Source organism: Gadus morhua, chromosome 16 (genome assembly GCF_902167405.1).
Source record: "Gadus morhua chromosome 16, gadMor3.0, whole genome shotgun sequence".
NCBI lineage: Eukaryota > Metazoa > Chordata > Actinopteri > Gadiformes > Gadidae > Gadus > Gadus morhua.
Window position 1 is genome coordinate 5,152,303 of NC_044063.1, and position 18,879 is coordinate 5,171,181.

General features: G+C 45.2%; 1 protein-coding gene across 2 annotated transcripts; it reads left to right on the top strand.

Moving 5' to 3' along the window:
* Positions 1-31: 31 nt before the first annotated feature.
* On the top strand, positions 32-3,262 carry rwdd2b (RWD domain containing 2B). Of its 2 annotated transcripts, XM_030381021.1 has the most exons (4): positions 47-493; positions 590-657; positions 1,972-2,328; positions 2,585-3,262. In XM_030381021.1, the coding sequence occupies exons 1-4, from the start codon at positions 281-283 to the stop codon at positions 2,835-2,837; spliced, it is 891 nt and encodes a 296-aa protein (XP_030236881.1). In that variant the 5' UTR covers positions 47-280; the 3' UTR covers positions 2,838-3,262. The 2 variants fall into 2 exon arrangements, with proteins under 2 accessions (XP_030236882.1, XP_030236881.1); XM_030381022.1 differs by lacking the exon at positions 590-657 and having other exon boundaries at positions 32-493; positions 2,568-3,262.
* Positions 3,263-18,879: the final 15,617 nt, after the last annotated feature.

Here is an 18,879-nt window from a genome sequence, read left to right on the forward strand (position 1 = left end):
TGGAAATCTAGACAATGATCCGGGTGGAAATATGAACTATGCGAAAGGTTCCCAACAAACGTGGAACATTTCCACACGTTTTTGCTACCGTTACGATAATACAGGCAAATGAACGATTTCCATATTTCTTTGCTGGACAAAATTAGCGTTATGAATTAGTAGTACAGTAAGTTGTATTTAAGAAATGCATAACAAGATAATACCTTTCAGTGTTTAAATAAGTGGGTAGTAATAGTTAGTTGGACTGCAAAACCCCAAAGTCCACTTCAACGGTCGCCCAATGTCTCAGTTGGAGTGGGCTGAGTCCCAACTCGCAGAGATAGAGTTGCTGTCGAGCATGTATCCGACAGAGAGCGAGTTTGAGATCACAGATCAGGTGGCTCTAGCGGAGCTGCGGGAGTCCGTGGAGGGTCCATTCAGCGACGCTCCTCCTCATCACTCCAGACCCCAGTTCCTCTTGAGACAGCGAGTAGACACCTCCTGCCACGGTGGGGTAAATAATATACGACCGACATCATCGTATTGGTTTAACAGTCTCCTCTGTGTCTGACGGTTGATGATTGAAGTTGCTTATTTGCCTTTTACTTAGGTTGACCTCACGTTGTCTTGCACTTTTCCATTCGATTATCCTAAAGTATTGCCAGAAATTAATGTGCGGTAAGTAAATCAATTATAATTATTAACTTATCATAAGGTCTAAAGGGGGGCGGGGGGAGGTTGGTACCTGATATCTATCTAAAATATACATTTACTGTCAATTTTTGGATCAAGGTATTTGCTATATTAATAAGTAGTAACCAGTGGTGTAGTCTATTTTATTGTAGTGGGTATACTGTGATGATTCCCTCCCAGCCTCGTACAATCCCGTCCCACCGGTACGTGTACGTGTGTGGCGGTGTCGCACCACACTCACCAACGCAGGGGTCTACAACACACTGATTTAAGAGTATAACGATTATCAACAATCATGGAAAGCTGAGTAGGTTTATCAGTTTTAATAACAGTATGAACAAATACAACACAAAAATGACGAGTTGTCCTTTGTATATCTATAGTAGCAATAGGTGGCACATGCTAAACAAGGACAAAATCTACTCAAAATAATTTAATGAACTCTTTACAACCATGGCTAACCAGTGCATGAGAAGGAGATGACAGGAGACTAATGTTTCACTCTTTCAATTGCTCTAATTTGAGCTCCTACTTTTGTTATCTAACATACCATACAGTAATTGAATTGTGTAAAAGTGTGAAATGACTGCACCTTAAAAATTACCATGAATTAGCTATACTCTCATTTGCATAGTGATATAATTATGAATTTCAATTGTGTATACCAACTGTATGTTGGCTGACATTTACCTAACTCTTTTCCCCTCCACTCTAACCAAGGATGCCTGTTTTTAAATTCCCTAGCCTGACACCCAGTCTGAAAGGCTGGCCAGGGGTTGTCATCTAAAAGTAACAAGGAGATATAAAGTGGGATTAAAACATTGTCTTCTGTTGACCTATTATTACTTGGTTTACACATTAATATGGGAGGACTGGACACACACACACACACACGCACACGCACACGCACACACACACGCGAGAAGGAGGGGCTCGGCCCGCCAACTAACGTGCAGAGATGCAGGGGCAGCTTCGCGCATCGTAACAGAGACAGGGCAGAGCGCGCAGGGGGGATTTTTATGAATGGTGAATGTAGGAGATAACTTCCCCTGCTTATAGTATTTTATTGCAGTTATACCCAACCGGTATTTGCGAAAAATAAGACGATTGATACGTATCCGTGCACATTTTTAAGTGGGTATACGCAAATCCTGGTGCGTTCCTAGTGAGTATACGGCGTATACCTGCGTATCACGTAGACTACACCACTGGTAGTAACTAGACAACAAATGATGAATTATATGTCATTAGAATGTCCAGAGACATTCTAATGTCTGTTTTTGTGGTACTGCTGTCCAGGTGTACAGATCTGAACCGGGCCCAACAAACGCGTCTCCAAGCGGACCTTACAGTCTACCTGCGGGAGAACTGCAGAGGGGAGGTGTGTGTCCTGACGGCCGTGGAGTGGCTGAAGGACAACGCCCAGCACTACGTCGACCCCACCTCCCCGGACTCTTCTGCGGCGGCGGTGACCGGGGGGGCGGAGGTGTTCAGCCGACTGTGGATCTACAGCCACCACATCTACAACAAGAACAAGAGGAAAAACATCCTGGAGTGGTCCAAGGAGTTGGGTCTCTCCGGGTTCAGCATGCCCGGGAAACCGGGCGTTGTCTGCGTGGAGGGACCGCACGGCGCCTGCGAGGAGTTCTGGTCAAGGTGTGTGTGTGTGTGTGTGTGTGTGTGTGTGTGTGTGTGTGTGTGTGTGTGTGTGTGTGTGTGTGTGTGTGTGTGTGTGTGTGTGTGTGTGTGTGTGTGTGTGTGTGTGTGTGTGTGTGTGTGTGTGTGTGTGTGTTAGGCATAAGACATTTGGGGTTCGAACCTGGGTTGAACCGTAACTATCAACGTTGACCAACCTGTCTCCACGTTGACCAACCTGTCTCCACGGTAACATGAAGCTTCCTGCGCTCCACAGGCTCAAGGTTCTGACCTGGAAGAAGATCATGATCCGCCACCGCGAAGACGTGACCTTGGAGGAGGGGCGGGGCCAGGCGGATGACGAGGGGGGCGTGGCCTCTCTGCGTAAGTTTAGCGGGTTCGAGGAGGCATCCTTCGATCCCCACGGCAACCGCGGGAACCACATGGACCTTGGCTTGCTCTACCAGTTTCTTAGCGAGAGGGGCTGCTGCGAGGTCTTCCAGATGTACTTTGGGGTCGAGGGTCGGTGAGACCGAAGAGGAGGACTGGTTTTTTCGTGAGTGATGCTTGAGGAAATTCTTAGGTGTGTGATAAAAAATGCTGCTAAATGACATTTTGTTTTATGTGGGGTTTAGAACATTTGTGTTCGTTTTAAATAATTCTGATATTGTCTGGCCCTGATTCATTGAAGGAATCCTGCGTTTAACTTTGATTATTAATTAGATCCCCATGGGATCCCAATAGTAAATGTAATAGTTCATATAATTATAGAATTAGTGCTGAGGGTAATAGCTCTTGGACAACCTCTTATTGTTAACGGATTGAGTCATTAACAATAAGACTTATGACACAAGACATTTTTCTTCAGAGACTGAACATCGAAATACTTTTGGTCTCAAGCGTTTCTATCAATATGTAAAGTATATTGTGAAATAAAAATATTTATATATGTGTACTGTTTTGAAAGACATTCCTTTATTTTCGTGCTTTTCTGAATTTTTATTTAATTTGCCGCCTTTGAGGTGCCAGGATCCTATAAATCTCGAAGCATGAGATCCATAATTCTGGATAATCGATCCTACTGTAAATTATAAACCAGAATGAATCCTCTTTTTTTCTTTTTTTTTGAACTGCCATTAGATGGCAGTAGATCCCCGTCAAACAATGCACGGTGTAATTTGGCATAAAGTCGCACAAGCAGCATAGCCGAACTACGTTATGTTGCAAAAAGTTGTCCTATTTCTTGTTTTGAAATTAAAGTATATTTTACAACTTATTTTGAACTAAATTAGTTTAGAAAATAAATATCAATAAATTCTTATTTATGTAAAAATAAGGCAAAACGACTTTTTCACTGAAGCCAAAGTCAAAGATCAAGTTATGCTTGTGGGAATTCAAAATATTGATTCTCTGGGATTCACCCACTACATCTCCTCACACAATAGTTACCGCTTGAGAAAATGGTGGCCGCACTTTTTTTTTTTCTATTCGACCGAATGAATTAACCTCTTTCTCCAACGACTTAATTTGACAGTGTAAGAAAGACCTCAAATGACTGAGGGAAAATGGAGTTACAACAACGCCCCGAAGGCGCGTAGAAGTAGTTAGATTGCGTTATCCGCCTCAGAAACATATTTTGTTTAAAGGGGATATATTATTCCACCAGGTGTGAGTGTGATTAGCCTTACAAGCCGTTTCGAAAATCTGCCCCATACGACATCACTAGTGGGCGGGTCCACCTAGTTCTGTGCTGGATAGATCAGTCTACCAGCCAACCCAGTGGACTGAAGCTAACGTTGCTCATCTATCCATCACAGGTCTAGGTGGACACGCCCACTAGTGATGTCATATGGGGCAGATTTTTTAAACGGCTTGTAAGGCTAATCACACTCACACCTCGTGGCATAATATGTCCCCTTTAACTTTATTTTCTTTTTAATAAAAAAATCTATACAACAAACCATTCTGCAAGTTTAAATCCACCCAACCACATACGCGACTACAGCCAACAGGTAATATGGGACCCTATTCGGACAAGCTATAACTGTTATGTTACAAGCCAAGATCTGGCCGTTCCGAGACTGCCCTCATCCTCTGCTACCACATCCGTTTCTCAGATCAAGGGGTCGGTTGGGAGGAATGGCCCCCGAGGGGACCCACTCCTGTCCCCGCTGATCACAGGACTCCGTCCCCGCCGTCCTTATCGCCGGACAGCCGGGAGCGTCTCAGGAAGAGGTTGTGGCCAGGTCTTCTTCCAACAGATTTCATCCATGTTTTGTGAGGGCCAGACCGGCACTTATTCCCAACGACAGCTTGTCGTCATTCTGTTCGATTCCCAATGAGGACGCCAACCAGAAGAGAAAATAAAACAGGTTTAACTTGGGAAATATTAGCCTAAAACCCTAAACACACAGTGATCATTATTATTACTTTGCTTGATAATAATGATGACGAAAATGAACGTTGCCTCGCCATTACTAAACTTCCCCTACTTGATATATCATCAACAGTAATTGACCAGTCACAGCAGCAGTAAAATATGTTTGTCCCAGCAAAAAAAAAAACACGCAGGTGTCGAGATTGTAGCTCAACACAGGTGCGTGGGAATGGAGCAGAATGTGTTGAACCCATTTAATAGTATTCACACTCTGGGTATGAATCATTATGTTATTTATGAAAAAGAATGATCAAACTGAAGGACATTATGCTATACATCATCCTCCAATCAGCCAATGCAACATTCACATTTGAACATTTATCAAAAGGAAAATGTCTGATAGACAGTTTATTCTGGGTGTTTCCATGGTTACGCCCCATCATGAACTCCGGGTTCTAGTTATCAATGTAGCATCCCATTGTCGACTTTGGGTTGACTTTATCAAGGTAATGCCCAATCAACAGCTCTGGTTTGACCTTACCATGGTGATGCCCAAGCAACAGCTCTGGAGTAACGTTACCATGGTAACACCCTATCGTGGATCAGGGTTGACGTTAACAAGGCATTGTCCCATCAAAAGCTCTGAGTTGACATTACCAAGGGATCACATTAGATTGGACTCCGGGTTTACGTTGCCATGGTTATGCCCTATCAACAACCATCGTACCCCCCTATGGTTGACTGTTGGTTGGCATTACCATGGTAACATCAGGAAGGAGAAAACAAGGGAGCAATACAGTAAATTCTTAAACCGTAACCTCAACGTGATGGTGGAAATGCAATGCACGCCTTACAGTAGAAAGTCACTTTTATGACACAAGATTAATGTTTACACATTTTCTACTTATCATCACATCGCCAATGCTAGTTCAGCACGTGCTACCAAACCATGATGTATTTTTTTTTTTTAATCGAAAAAACATTGGCAGTACATGGATTAAGTGTGCCTTGATTCAGAAGTTCTTTTCTGATTCATTTTGTAAAAGCCCTTTTTACTATTTAAAACTTTATTCACACTTGACTTGATAGCATTTTTCTTGCTTGTTATTTCACACAATTATCTTATTCTGTATGTGTATTGAAGTGGTGATGCATATAATTGAATTAGTCTTGAACGTCATGGCAACGCTTCATCCTATCTGCCGAGTTGGCGCTCATTCGGAAGTCTAAGCCAATAGGAAATAAATGTGTGTGTATGTTGTTGTCTTCAGCGATTTGAAGGAGCCAGCACACATGGTCTTGAACACCAGGGACTTTGGAAACTTTGACTTACGCTTCGCTTGCATTAAATAAATCGGTGTTATGCAACACACACACATTTACATTAGGTGCTGCTCTTGTTGTGTTGTATCATTTTGAGGAATATTAGGAATATATTATACCGTGGAAAACAGCACTTGGTAGCCTTGAGGAGAAATTATCTTAGAGGTTCTCTATTAATACGAGGCTGAAAATGTGAGTGTCACAGCAGAAAGGACGGGGGTAGAATTCAAACAAGAATAAAACTACCAAAGATATTCAGAAAATATGTCTACATACACTACTTGAATCTGGGTTATACACACACTTGCATTATGTTCTCTCAACCATTGTACTGGTTTAACTTTCATTTTTAGGAATATATTAAATCTGAAAAAAACACAGGGTAGCCTAGTTATAAATATCTTTGGGGTTCAAAATATGGGAATATGCAAAATCTTAAATCACATGTATCCCCCCTGAGTGATGTTAACAGTAGATAGAATACAATTATAAAAACGTGGCAAGTTATAACCTTTTTTTTTTTACTCAAATATAATAAATTCAGAAGTCATTCATTCAAGTGAGTACATCATTAGCGATTATTACTACTGCTAAGATAATAGGTACTTTATTAATCCCATACGCAGAAACCATTGTTTCCCAGCATAAGGTGCAGGACTGTTATTAAAAGAGATAACTTAAAGAAATATATCTACACCTTACTCCCTGCTACTAAAACCCCTTGCGCAGTGTGTTGAACTCGTATACATCCATGCGTTAATATGTACGTTTAACATATGAATTGTCCCATCCCATTAGGTTGCGCTGGCGGCTGTCATGCCCGCATTGATTTAAGCAGGAGGGCACAACACAGTCAAACAGCAGCGATGGAACTCCATTTCACAGTTAATTCACTACGTGTCACATTACCATTTTCAATTTTGCCAAAGTAAACCAGATAATCAAAGCAATTAAAAACACAATCGCTTGTTTTCCAAAGTGGGATGTACGAACGCGGGGCCTCAGAGGTCTTTAGGATTCCTCCCGTTCCCTCCCGTGACCCCTCCAAGGTCAACGCTTGTATGTCTGCTGGTCCCATGAATACTAAATATGACTGAATTAAACATCTCCCCTCTCTCTCTCTCTCTCTCGCTCTCTCCCTCTCCTCGCTACTATTTAATCAGTTGTCTTACCTGTCTGTCTGTTGTAGTCCCAGAGCCCTCCTCCCATCTCCCCCTTTCCTCCTCACACACTGTCTGGCGTTGTAGAGACGACATGGAAATACCCCTCTGCCATCCTCTCCCCCCCGTTCTCTCACTCCCTCATCTACCTCTTCCATCTTTCTCCCTCCCCCAGCTCCCTTTCCCTCCCCCCCTCTCCCTCTCCTTCCTCTCCTCCCTCTCCCCTCTCTCCCTCCCCGCCATCTCCCTCTCCCCCCTCTCCTTCTCCCCCCTCTCCCTCTCCCTCTCCCCCCTCTCCCTCCCCACCGTCTCTCTCTCCCCCCTCTCCGTCTCCCTCTCCCCACCATCTCCCTCTCCCCCCTCTCCCTCTCCCTCTCCCCCCTCTCCCTCTCCCCCTCTCCCCCCCCCCCCCCGTGTTTGTACGAGTTTGGTAACAATGATTGCATCAGGACTCTACGTTGTCCCCCCTTGACGCATTCCTCAGAGTCTGATGCATCTCCACAAAACAAAACAACTCCCAACAGTACGTCCTTCAGACCCCCCTCACGAGACCTTGACCTTGGACTCACCTCTGGACAAGGAAGGTAACCCATCGTCCGCTGAGGGAGGGACCCTTCTTCTGGGTTCTTTCTCAATGTTTCCTCACCTCTGGGTTTTGGGGGAGTTTTTTTCTTAGAGGGCTACGGCCGGGTAAGGAGGTAAGGTCGCACAATGTGGTGTCTGTGAAACACTTTGAGACTGTAGCTTTGATGACTTCGGATAAGATATGATAACGACCTACTCTATAAACCAAAGTTAGACAATTCGGGGACTGAACCAAAGGAAACGAAAGTTCAGGTGTCATTGGTCAACGGTTGTGTTCGTTACACAACGTGTCTGGCAGCTACACTGATAAGGCATGCGTGTCCTCGACTTCCTGTGGTTGTTTCTCTCGCAGGGTTGTTGTTTTATTGGAGCACACCCTCCTAGCCACGAATATCTCTTGCTTTAATTAAGTCTCCAGAGAGGCAGAGAAGCAACGGCAAATGCTCCAATTCAAACAGATGGCGCGCTATTTTCTGCCTGCTTTATGCTACAGGTGCTTCGTCTTTCCCCAGAAGACTACCCCAAGACAATTCTTACCTCTCCTCTCTCCTGGGCATACGCTGCACCAACAGCCCGCCAAACAATGCAGGTATGTTTATTTTAATTAGATCTAAAAATACAATATGGAATAAATCAAAAGGCAGTCGGAGGCAGAGCCGGGGCGGGTTGATCCCAGGCTGTGCTGTGGTGAAGCGCCATACCGGCTGGATCGGATGTATGGCATCGCCGCGGCGTTTGTGTGTGCGTTAGCCACACCGTGCTCATCAATCGCGGGCCGTGCAAGGCAGTGCGGCCCCCACTGGAAAGCCTTCATGCAGCAAACAAGGCGCCGCCGCGGAGGCGAGTGGACACATTCATCCACACTAATGGTGCGACGAGGACTCCGGCTGGCTAGGGACGGGAGGGGGGCGGCGGTGGGAACGGGGACCCGGGGCTCGTGTTCTCTGTTCCACATCGTTTGAGTCCCCCGGAACGTTCGCCAGCCGCCTGTCAGAACCGGAGGCGTAGGAGATCCGTTTGATGCTCATCAAATATGATTAGGCGGAACACAGCTCCCGCTAATGTCCTACAGCGCCCGCTTCCAGGAGACGCCCGCGTGGGGCTGGAACGACAAGCCCGCGACTTAGCAGCCCCCCGCTGCTGGGTTCTATAATGATCTGCCCCCTCTGCGTCTGCCGCTGTGGGCGGCGGCGGCGTCGCCGGTGCAACGAGGGGCGGAGTGGGTTGGGGGAGAATGAATTGGGAGGATGGATTAGAAAGGATGGATGTTGCATGGGTGTGTGTGTGGGTGGATGGGTTCGTGGCCCGATGGATGGATGGATGGATGGATGGATGGATGGATGGATGGATGGATGGATGGATGGATGGATGGATGGATGGATGGATCGATGGATGGATGGATCGATGGATGGATGCCTGAAAGAGTGGATGGATGTATTGATGATGGGAGAAGGGTAGCGATGGATGGATGGATGGTGAATGCATGGATGGATGAGGGAGGGAGGGATAGATGGAGGGTTATGAGAGTGGACGATGATGGATACATTGATGGAGGATTGATTAATTTTTAGGGGGTATTGCATTAAGTTGTCCGATATTGTTTTCAGAGATGTCCTGCAATGCAATTGTGACTGTCAACTCGTCCCCTTTTTGAAAGTAACTCTACTGAAGTTAACATACCACTATTATTTCTCCCAGGGTTCGGTAGGAATGAGCTGTCAATCAAAGCCAAACACATTTAGAAAAACAGTGCAACCCTTGGCCCCTGAAAGCAGCACAAACAACAGATGCGGTCCAAACATTCACAAAGAAAACAAGGATCCTGGAAAATTGGAAAGTCAATCTTCCACTGCCTCCGCTTTGCACTTCATCGTTTGGGAGCGAGAGGAGAGAGCCTCCGACATGTCCTACAAGGCATGTAATATGAATGATAAGGAAATAGCACTAAAACCTCAACAAAGTCCTTTAGCACCAATCTGGATGGACGACTCAAATTACTGCCATTGGACAAAGTGCTTATAGTAAATCCCTGTTTGGCAGGCTAATTTTACGAGCTATGCTACAGTTGCAGCGAGGACTATATGTGATTAAAAACATAATCCAGAACGGAAGTACATTCACCTTTGGAATCCAGTGTGTGAAATCCCTCATAAGCTCGCATTTCCTCAGGTGAATTAACCCAGGCAATTTACATGCTTGGTTTGTAAATACAAGAGTAAGTTTAGTTCTCTGAAATCGGCTTGGGGCTGAACAATTATGCATGTGTGTGTGTGTGTGTGTGTTTTGAGTGTGTTTATGAATGCAATATAGAAAATACATATAAAACATATTGAATAAACCTCCTCAATGTTGTGTCGGAACTTTGCTTTCCAAATTCTGTAAATCGATGGAAGGGTGGATCGATAGATGGATGGATGTTCGAAGGTGTATTTGTATGATGTTTGCGTAGATGGAGGGCTTGATGAGTTGCTGATGGATGGATGCGTGGAAGGGTGGGTATAATCATATTTGGACAATGTGTTGCCAAATTGTCTTGTGTCTTTTGTCTGCAGACTGTATGAAGCAGGGTGTCTCGTACTCATCACTCGTCCCTGATGAGTCTCCCCCCGTGCATGAATGTGCATGGAGGGCCATCTGCTGAAGAGCGATTATGTTCCATTCTCTGCTCCCCAGTCATAATGACACGGTAATCCTAATATGCACGAGTGTAATAATGTTTTTAATAATACATATCTCCTTTCAAACCTATCACTGCAGCGCCTGAAGGGGCTTGGCTGAGACGGTGCTCGGTGGAGATAAGGACCGGGAGCTGAGGGGGGATTGTGGGTTTCTGTTCTCCACAGGCCCTGGAGGAGGAGGGGGAGGAGGAAGAGGAAGAGGAGGAGGAGGAGGAGGGGTAGGGGTAAGAGGAGGAGGAGGAGGAGGAGGAGTAAGGGTAGGGCTAGGAGGAGGAGGAGGAGGAGGAGGTGGTTAGGTTTGGATGTGTTAATACTTTCCTTCAGGTCCTTCTGCTACCACGGTTACTTGGCCATCAGTTGCCTTCTCCCATTTCAAGGAGACACATTAAACTACATTTGCAACCTGCTGGTGAGAGAGAGTGAGAGAGAGAGCAAAAGAGAGAGATGAGACACAAAATTATGATTATGATGAACAGTTGAATTCTTTTTTTTAAGGAGGAGGAGAGGGCGACATTTTAAGATATGATACCCTCTCCCTTGGTCTCTCACTTTCCCTCCGAATCCCTACCTCTCTCTCTCTCTCTCTCTCTCTCTGTCTCTCTCTCTCTCGCCCCCTCTCTCTCGCCCCCTCTCTCTCTCTCTCTCTCTCTCTCTCTTGCCCTCTCTCTCTCTCTCTCTCTCTCTCTCTTGCCCTCTCTCTCTCTCTCTCTTTCTCTCTCTCCATCTCTCTCTCGCCCTCTCTCTCTCTCGCCCCTCTCTCTCTCGCCCTCTCTCTCTCTCTCTCTCTCTCTCTCGCTCTCTCTCTCACCCTCTCTCTCTCTCTCTCTCTCGCCCCCTCTCTCTCTCTCTCTCTCCCCCTCTCTCTCTCGCCCTCTCTCTCTCTCTCTCTCTCTCTCTCTCTCTCGCCCTCTCTCTCTCTCTCTCTCTCTCTCTCTCTCTCTCTCTCTCTCTCTCTCTCTCTCGCCCTCTCTCTCTCTCGCCCTCTCTCTCTCTCTCTCTCTCTCTCCCCCTCTCTCGCCCTCTCTCTCTCTCTCTCTCTCTCCCTCTCTCTCTCTCTCTCTCTCTCTCTCTCTCTCTCTCTCTCTCTCTCTCTCTCTCTCTCTCTCTCTCTCTCTCTCTCTCTCTCTCACTCGCCCTCTCTCTCTCTCGCCCTCTCTCTCTCTCTCTCTCTCTCTCTCTCTCTCTCTCTCTCTCTCTCTCTCTCTCTCTCTCTCTCCCTCCCTCTCTCTCTCTCTCTCTCTCTCGCCCTCTCTCTCTCTCTCTCTCTCTCTCTCTCTCTCTCTCTCTCTCTCTCGCGCTCTCTCTCTCTCTCTCTCTCGCTCTCTCTCCCTCTCTCTCTCTCTCGCCCTCTCTCTCTCTCTCTCGCCCTCTCTCGCCCTCTCTCTCTCTCTCTCTCGCCCTCTCTCTCTCTCGCCCTCTCTCTCTCTCGCCCTCTCTCTCTCTCTCTTTCTCTCTCCATCTATCTTTCCCCCGTTCCTAATCTCCGCCTCCCCCCCACCCCCTCTCTCTCCATGGGCTTAACGAAGCAGAGCTGAGGCGGCGGCCTTCCCGGTGCAACCGTTCCTCAGCGTCGTGCCGGTGTGCCGGGGGTTTGTTTGTGTTTGCGGTCATGGTGATTACGAGGGCCCGACCCTGAGCGGGGCGTGGGGGGGGGGGGGGTCACCGGCGTCGCCCCGAGGCAGATGGCGGGGGCCAGACAGGCGGGCCCCGATAATGACAGCATTATTCTGCCGGGACGCGACACAACGTCCCAAGGTCAGCGGAGGCTGAAGGATGGAGCGGCGTGACGACCCGCTCGCGTTCTACGACCACCCCCGCCCGACCCCCACCGAAACCCCGGGCGCCAAGGGGATCGAGACGACGGACGCCATCGTTTATTAAAATAATCGTTATTAAACACGCTTCATGTTGATGTTCATTAGGATGCTGCTGAGGATGGTGAAGACAATGATGATGAAGACGATGATTGTTATTGTCAGCGGTATCGTGACATGAAGTCGTTTATTTTATTAGTCATTTATCCAAAATGACTCGCGATGCTTCTCGACTGGTTGGTCGCGAGGGCTTTCTGAATGGGTCGCAGAGCATATGCCAAACCTTGATCTTAAGAAAGGAGTCAATTAATTAACTAATGTTTAAATGTTAATTCCTGTCTCAATGGGTTTCTTTTTTTTTTGAGCTAAACCCCAAGTGTTGCAGCTTTTTTGTTCTCTCCATTTTTTTTTTTTTACAGTACATGAAGGCATTGTTGATTACGGCAATATTTGCTATAATTAGTAACCTTTTGGGGTCGTGACTTAACGACTAAGGACACATGTTGTTCCTGAGGGTAGGCCAAATGAGAACCACATATTTAGAAAGTGGCCTGTTGCTCAATGACACGCAGGTACAGGGTAGAGATGGGGATCTAACCCGGTACCTCTTAGCTGGCAGTCAAAAGACTGAAATCCCCATTTTGAGAATCCTTATTAATCCTATGGTATTCTACTGTATTCTATACTCCGTAGGGACTGTCCCCATCCATATTGAACGCCTAACTGTGTCTGTATGATATTTTAAGGTATATTACCTGCATTATCACCCTGTGCTCTTAGTGTTCTAGGTGAAACCGGTAATTCTTAAAATCTCCTTACATCATTTTAGGTAATCATCATATAATGTGATGTCATACAACTTGATATTATACGTATATATCTTGTCATATGAACAGATATCATTCGGCCTGAGATAGTTAATCTGAACAACCAAGTTGTACCAATTCAAATGTATTATAAAATGTTTGAAATGTCTGAGTGAAGGGAAATACGTTTCTTTGTCTATGTTGCATCGCAAGTTTAGAAACAGTAATATACATACATAGAAATGGTTAAACCTGAGTTCAATGTTTGAAATGTCTGAGTTGATCCTGCTGGAGAGACAGTTAACCAGAAGATACAGGGAGAGAGACAGAGCGAGAGACAGGTGGACACATGTAGAATGACAGAAAGAGAGAGACAGGTAGACAGAGACAGGTGGGGAGCAGGTTGTGAGACAGGTGGAGAGAGAGAGAGAGGGACAGGTTGGTGTCAGGTAGCGAGACAGAGAGAAAGGTAGAGAGGGACAGGTGTAGCCTGGCATCGCCCACCTACCTACCTCCGCTCAATTTTCATTTCGCTTCAGCACTAGGTCTGGGTCTGCTTAATGTAAATGCATTCCATGGAAACCAGATTTCTGGGGGTCCAATCAGCGAACAGAGGGAGTGGCTGAGAACGACGTCTAGGTCGAGCGCCCGTTTCAGTTGTAGTCAGAGGAAGACAATGGAGAAGGATACCAGAGAAGCTATTCGGTCTGTTGTGGGATCGCTGCCGAAAATCGATCAATTAAAGCCGGAGCAAGAACAAGCTTTGCAGAGTATTGTTGGTGGCCGTGATGTTGTGGCTCTTCTCCCCACCGGGTTCGCGAAAAGTTTGATTTTCCAGCTGGCTCCGTTAGTGGTGAGGGAGCCGGTCCCGTCGCATGACATACGTCACGACCAAACGCTATGCGATTGGTTATGGCAGATCCAGAGTGGCACTGGGCAGATCCAATCATTTTAAAACTTCTACATACACCCGCCTCCAAGTGAGTGAACGTTTGTCAATTGAGCAGTTCCAGACCTTCTGTACAAATGAAATGAAGTACGATGGTCTGGTAGGACCAGGCTAGGACAGGTGGGGGACAGGAAGAGAAACACGGACGGATGTGTAGAGAGACAGGTGGAGGGACAAGTGGGGACACAGTAGATATGTGGGCCCTGTAGAGAGACAATAGAGGCTATCGCATTCTGCATCAAGGCCAACAGAGTGGAGAATTTAATGCGTCCTTCAGGCTTCCTCATCAAGAGATCCGTCGACTTCTCTCTAATCTTTTCATAAATTATTCATCCTAAAGGCTGAACTCTGTTGTTGCACTGAATACAAATCACAGGCCTGATAACTGAACCTAACAAGAACTATTAGCTACGTTATTAGTGTGGCTAGTATGTGTTGCAGTGTTTGCCTGTACGTTTTTGCTCTATCGCCGGTCATGAGTACATTTGATTAAATCCATAAAACATGATAGGAAGTCACTTGTTTTAATTTCTTCAAATTTTAATCTGCACTATCTTTTTTTTTTCTTTACAGAGGCATAGTTTGAAAAATGGATAGTCAATACTGGAATAAAGCAATTAAAAACAAAAATAAAAATAAATTCACTCACCCTCCATAAAAAGCAAATCATCTGCAGTGGTTCAACTTTACAGTGGGTTCTTCATAGCGTTATAGTGAACTAACAAGATAACATGTTTGAACCTTGGTAAGGTTCTGGACATCGTCGTCTGACCCTGACCAATGATTCAACATGATACGAGTACTATCTGCAGCAAAATCAAAGGCCATAACGGTGATCATTGTGTTCAGATCGTTTTTTTCATCGTGAGAGAAAGTTGTTCAAATTGACGAAAAGATTTGTTGTAAAAAAAAAAGTATTATGTCGGACACCTACTTTAGTAATAACAGCAATAATATCAATTGATAAGTCTTTTCATATAATTAATGTCAATCAAGTATAATAATAAATACATATATTTGGACCATCTTCTTTTGCTTAATACTAGTTTCTTACAATCCCTGTTTTGACAACTTCTTTGAAAATATGTTAAAGGAAACTAATCAAATGGGCAGCATATTGATATGATCTTTAAATTAACAGCTTTAACCAGCGTTGCTATTTTTTTTCTTCTCTTTTTTGCTTTTTACCAAAATCATTTTCTTACACACTATATACACTCCTTACGGCAAAGAAACTAGCTTTTGTTTGTGATAAGATAAATGGTAAAACAATTAAAAATCTTATGTAACACTTTAAATAGATGAACTGTATAGGCTAATATACAAATTTGAAACGCATCAGGGATCCCAGGATTCAACAATATTGTTCACCAATAATCACATTAGCAAAGTAATTTACAGCTTTATCGACACACTGAGCATAGTTATTGAATAAAGTAACCTAGAGAATAAGCCAAAATAGGCTCCACTCAACCCTTCCACTCTCACATCGATACCAAATCATATCTTCACAGGTGGACGATCCAGATCCAGTTATTGAAAGTCCTCCTCAGGTTTTCCAGTCAACCAATGAGTCCACCCCAGAGGCTACAGCTAATGAGTGGATAGGTTGTGTCGGTGGGGCTCAAACTCTGCAGCACCTTTCCTCTCTGGACCTGGTCTCTATCCACAACAATCACAATGGGACATCCGTCCGCAAAAAAAAACCAAAAACACAATTAGTATCTTCTAGAAATTGTTTTCACACGATCTTAATCCATCTCTCTGTTTTTCGACTCGTAGTCCTGAGACAAGAAGCAGTTGGTTGGTTTGTCCGTCCATTAGTCCTCAGACTTTGTGCTTTAAATGTCTTACATGTTCTGGTACAAACCCAGGACATGGAGCCAAGCTCAACCAAATGAGAATAAACTGAAGTAAATAAAGACAGTAGGAGGAGGAGGTTGGAGAAAGACGCATACTTCGTTTCGTCGCGTCCGAGCGATTGTTCTGAAAAGAAAAAATGTTTTCGCTCCGTTGTTTATAAAATAAACACTAATATACGACTCGATTGGGTTTCATTTTGTTTCGTTATTATATTCTTAAACTGCCACACATTTTCGGACAACTGAATTTTTTTCCAGCTGGAGACCAAAAAAAACTCAAAAAAGTACAACTTGAAGAATAAATAGAACCATAGCAATTAAATGAATCACATAATAAATATATGTGATGAATGGAAATAAACTGCTCTCCCCCCTCCCCAAAATATACAGCATTTAGGCAGCGAAAAAACGTAAAATTCACACAGGAGGACTTAAGCAGGGAACATTCCCCTCCCCCGTCGAGGTTGGCTAGAAAACAGGGCAAGGCAAGAGTCATCGACTGGATGCGGACACCGAACGCAGGGAGGACAGACAGGAGCCGCGAGAAACACTGAGTCTGGAGATTGCTTTGTGTCAGGTGGTGGTGGTGGTTCTGGTCTGGGTGGGAGGAGCCGGGCCAGAGGCGGGACTGGGGTAGGGGGGTAGGGGGGTAGGGGGGTAGGGGGAGGGCGTGAGGGGGCGGTCTAGATGAAGTACTCTTTCTTCTCCTCGGCGTGCACGTGGTTTCCCTCAGCGTTGATAATGGCCGTGTCTGCGTCCGGTGCGTCGTCCGCTCCCTTCGCCTCGTGGGTGAGATATGTTCCTTTAAAACACACATAAATATATGTAATTAATATAAAAAGACACGAGTTGGCATACACGTGCCTCGTGGGTTAGTATGTGCCTTTAAAACACATAAATATATAGAAATATAGAAGTGCACACGTTGATATTCACATGCCCTGTAGGTAAGTAGCCAACCTTCCTTCAAAACACAAACATAAATATATATAAATACATAAATGGATTGGTTGATAAACCTGTGCCTCATTCCTTCAAATAGTATACATTATATATATATATATATATATATATAAAAATAATAATAATATTCATGCACACATGCATATCAATGTGCATGTATTAACAGTACACATGCATCGTGGGTTGGATACTTTCCTTTAAATATTAAAATATTATGCAGGTATGTAGTCATAAGAAAATATATAAATATAAATATATTTTTTACCAGTATAGCTAAATGTGTTTATACATACCTGGTTTGGTAGATAAAATCCTTTAAATATACAATATATTTATATAAAACGTACACACACACACACACATGCACGCAATCACACATGCACACACTCACACACACATCGACATGCGAAGAAATAGACACTATCCCATGCAGTGTTTTTTAACATGTGTATGTGAACCAGGGAGAGCGCCTTGCCCCATGGCTCACCTTTATGTCGGGCCAGGTAGCGACCCAGGAGTATAGTCAGACACAAGGTGATGAAGACCACCACCGCAACGACCCCGCCTACCAGGGCGTGGTCAGGGCCCACCTGACTCAGCGCATTGGGGTCTGGAGAGAGAGAGAGGGAGAGGGAGAGAGAGAGAGAGGGAGAGAGAGAGAGAGAGAGAGAGAGAGAGAGAGAGGGGGGGAGAGAGAGGGGGAGGGAGGGAGAGAGAGAGAGAGAGAGAGGGAGGGGGGAGAGAGAGAGAGGGAGAGGGGGGGGAGAGAGAGAGAGAGGGAGAGGGGGGGGAGAGAGAGAGAGAGAGAGAGGGAGGGGGGAGAGAGAGAGAGGGAGAGGGGGGGAGAGAGGGAGAGAGAGAGAGAGAGAGAGAGAGAGAGAGAGAGAGAGAGAGAGAGAGAGAGAGAGAGAGAGAGAGAGAGAGAGAGAGAGAGAGGGGGAGAGGGCGAGGGAGAGAGAGAGAGAGAGGGAGAGGGAGAGAGGGAGAGAGAGAGAGAGAGGGAGAGGGAGGGAGGGAGGGAGAGGGAGAGAGAGAGGGGGAGAGAGAGAGAGAGGGAGAGGGAGAGGGAGAAAGAAAGAGGGCAACCATCAAACAAGAGTCAGAGAATACAACGTATTTTTGTATTTTTCTATCCTATTTCCTCTGTGTGATGTGAATCTAAGCATTTCCATGCCAATAAAGCCCTTTGAATTTGAATTTGAGAAAGTAGAGGAGGAGAGATAGGACAAGAAACCGAGAGAGAACTGAAAGAGGAAACATTGATATTTTGAAAGATTTTCTTTAAAGATCTAATTGGCCCATGCAGCACCATGCAGTCTATGGTGAACTATGATACGAGTGACAAAAACTATTTTCCTTCCCTCAACCTGGAGAATAATACAGACTTGAGACTATAGCGACTGGTAGCTGCTTTCCCTAATGAGGATCCGCAGCGTTTAAAAGCAACCAGACAATCTTGTTCCCATATAATGTAACTGGAACACACCGGGAAATACAATAACATAAAATAAATGGCAAACTTTAAAACTCCACAAAAGCCAAACTTTGAAATGTGTTAGCGCAGAGGAAAGTGTCATTAAGAACCGAAAGTATCTTTAAATTGGCTGCAAATACATTTTTTCCGTAAAAAAAAAAATCCCCTCAAAAAAAAAGCTCGACTTTTCTGTGTCTACGTTTGTGTTTATATCTATCCATCCAATTTCCATTTGTATGGTTGTGCGTGTGTGTTTGTGTGTGTTCATCGGTGGGCTCCTCTTTGCTTCGTATTCACCTTTGCGTGTGTTTATCTGCGTCTGTGCGCTGTTAGGGTGTGCTTCAGTGTGTCTACGTGCTTACATCTCGGTCTGGATCCGTGTCCCTGTTCCTACGCGTGTGTCTGTGTGCATGTGTCTATGCATGTGTTTGTCTCTTTTCAAGTCACGTTGTGCACCGCCGGCGGTTCTTTGGAGGGCTAAGAATCAGTCTTAGTTAACCTGAGGACCCCCCTGGAGAGCACCCCTGCCCCCCCCCCCCCCCCCCCACACACCGGCTGTACGGCCCCCTGTCTGTCCTGAT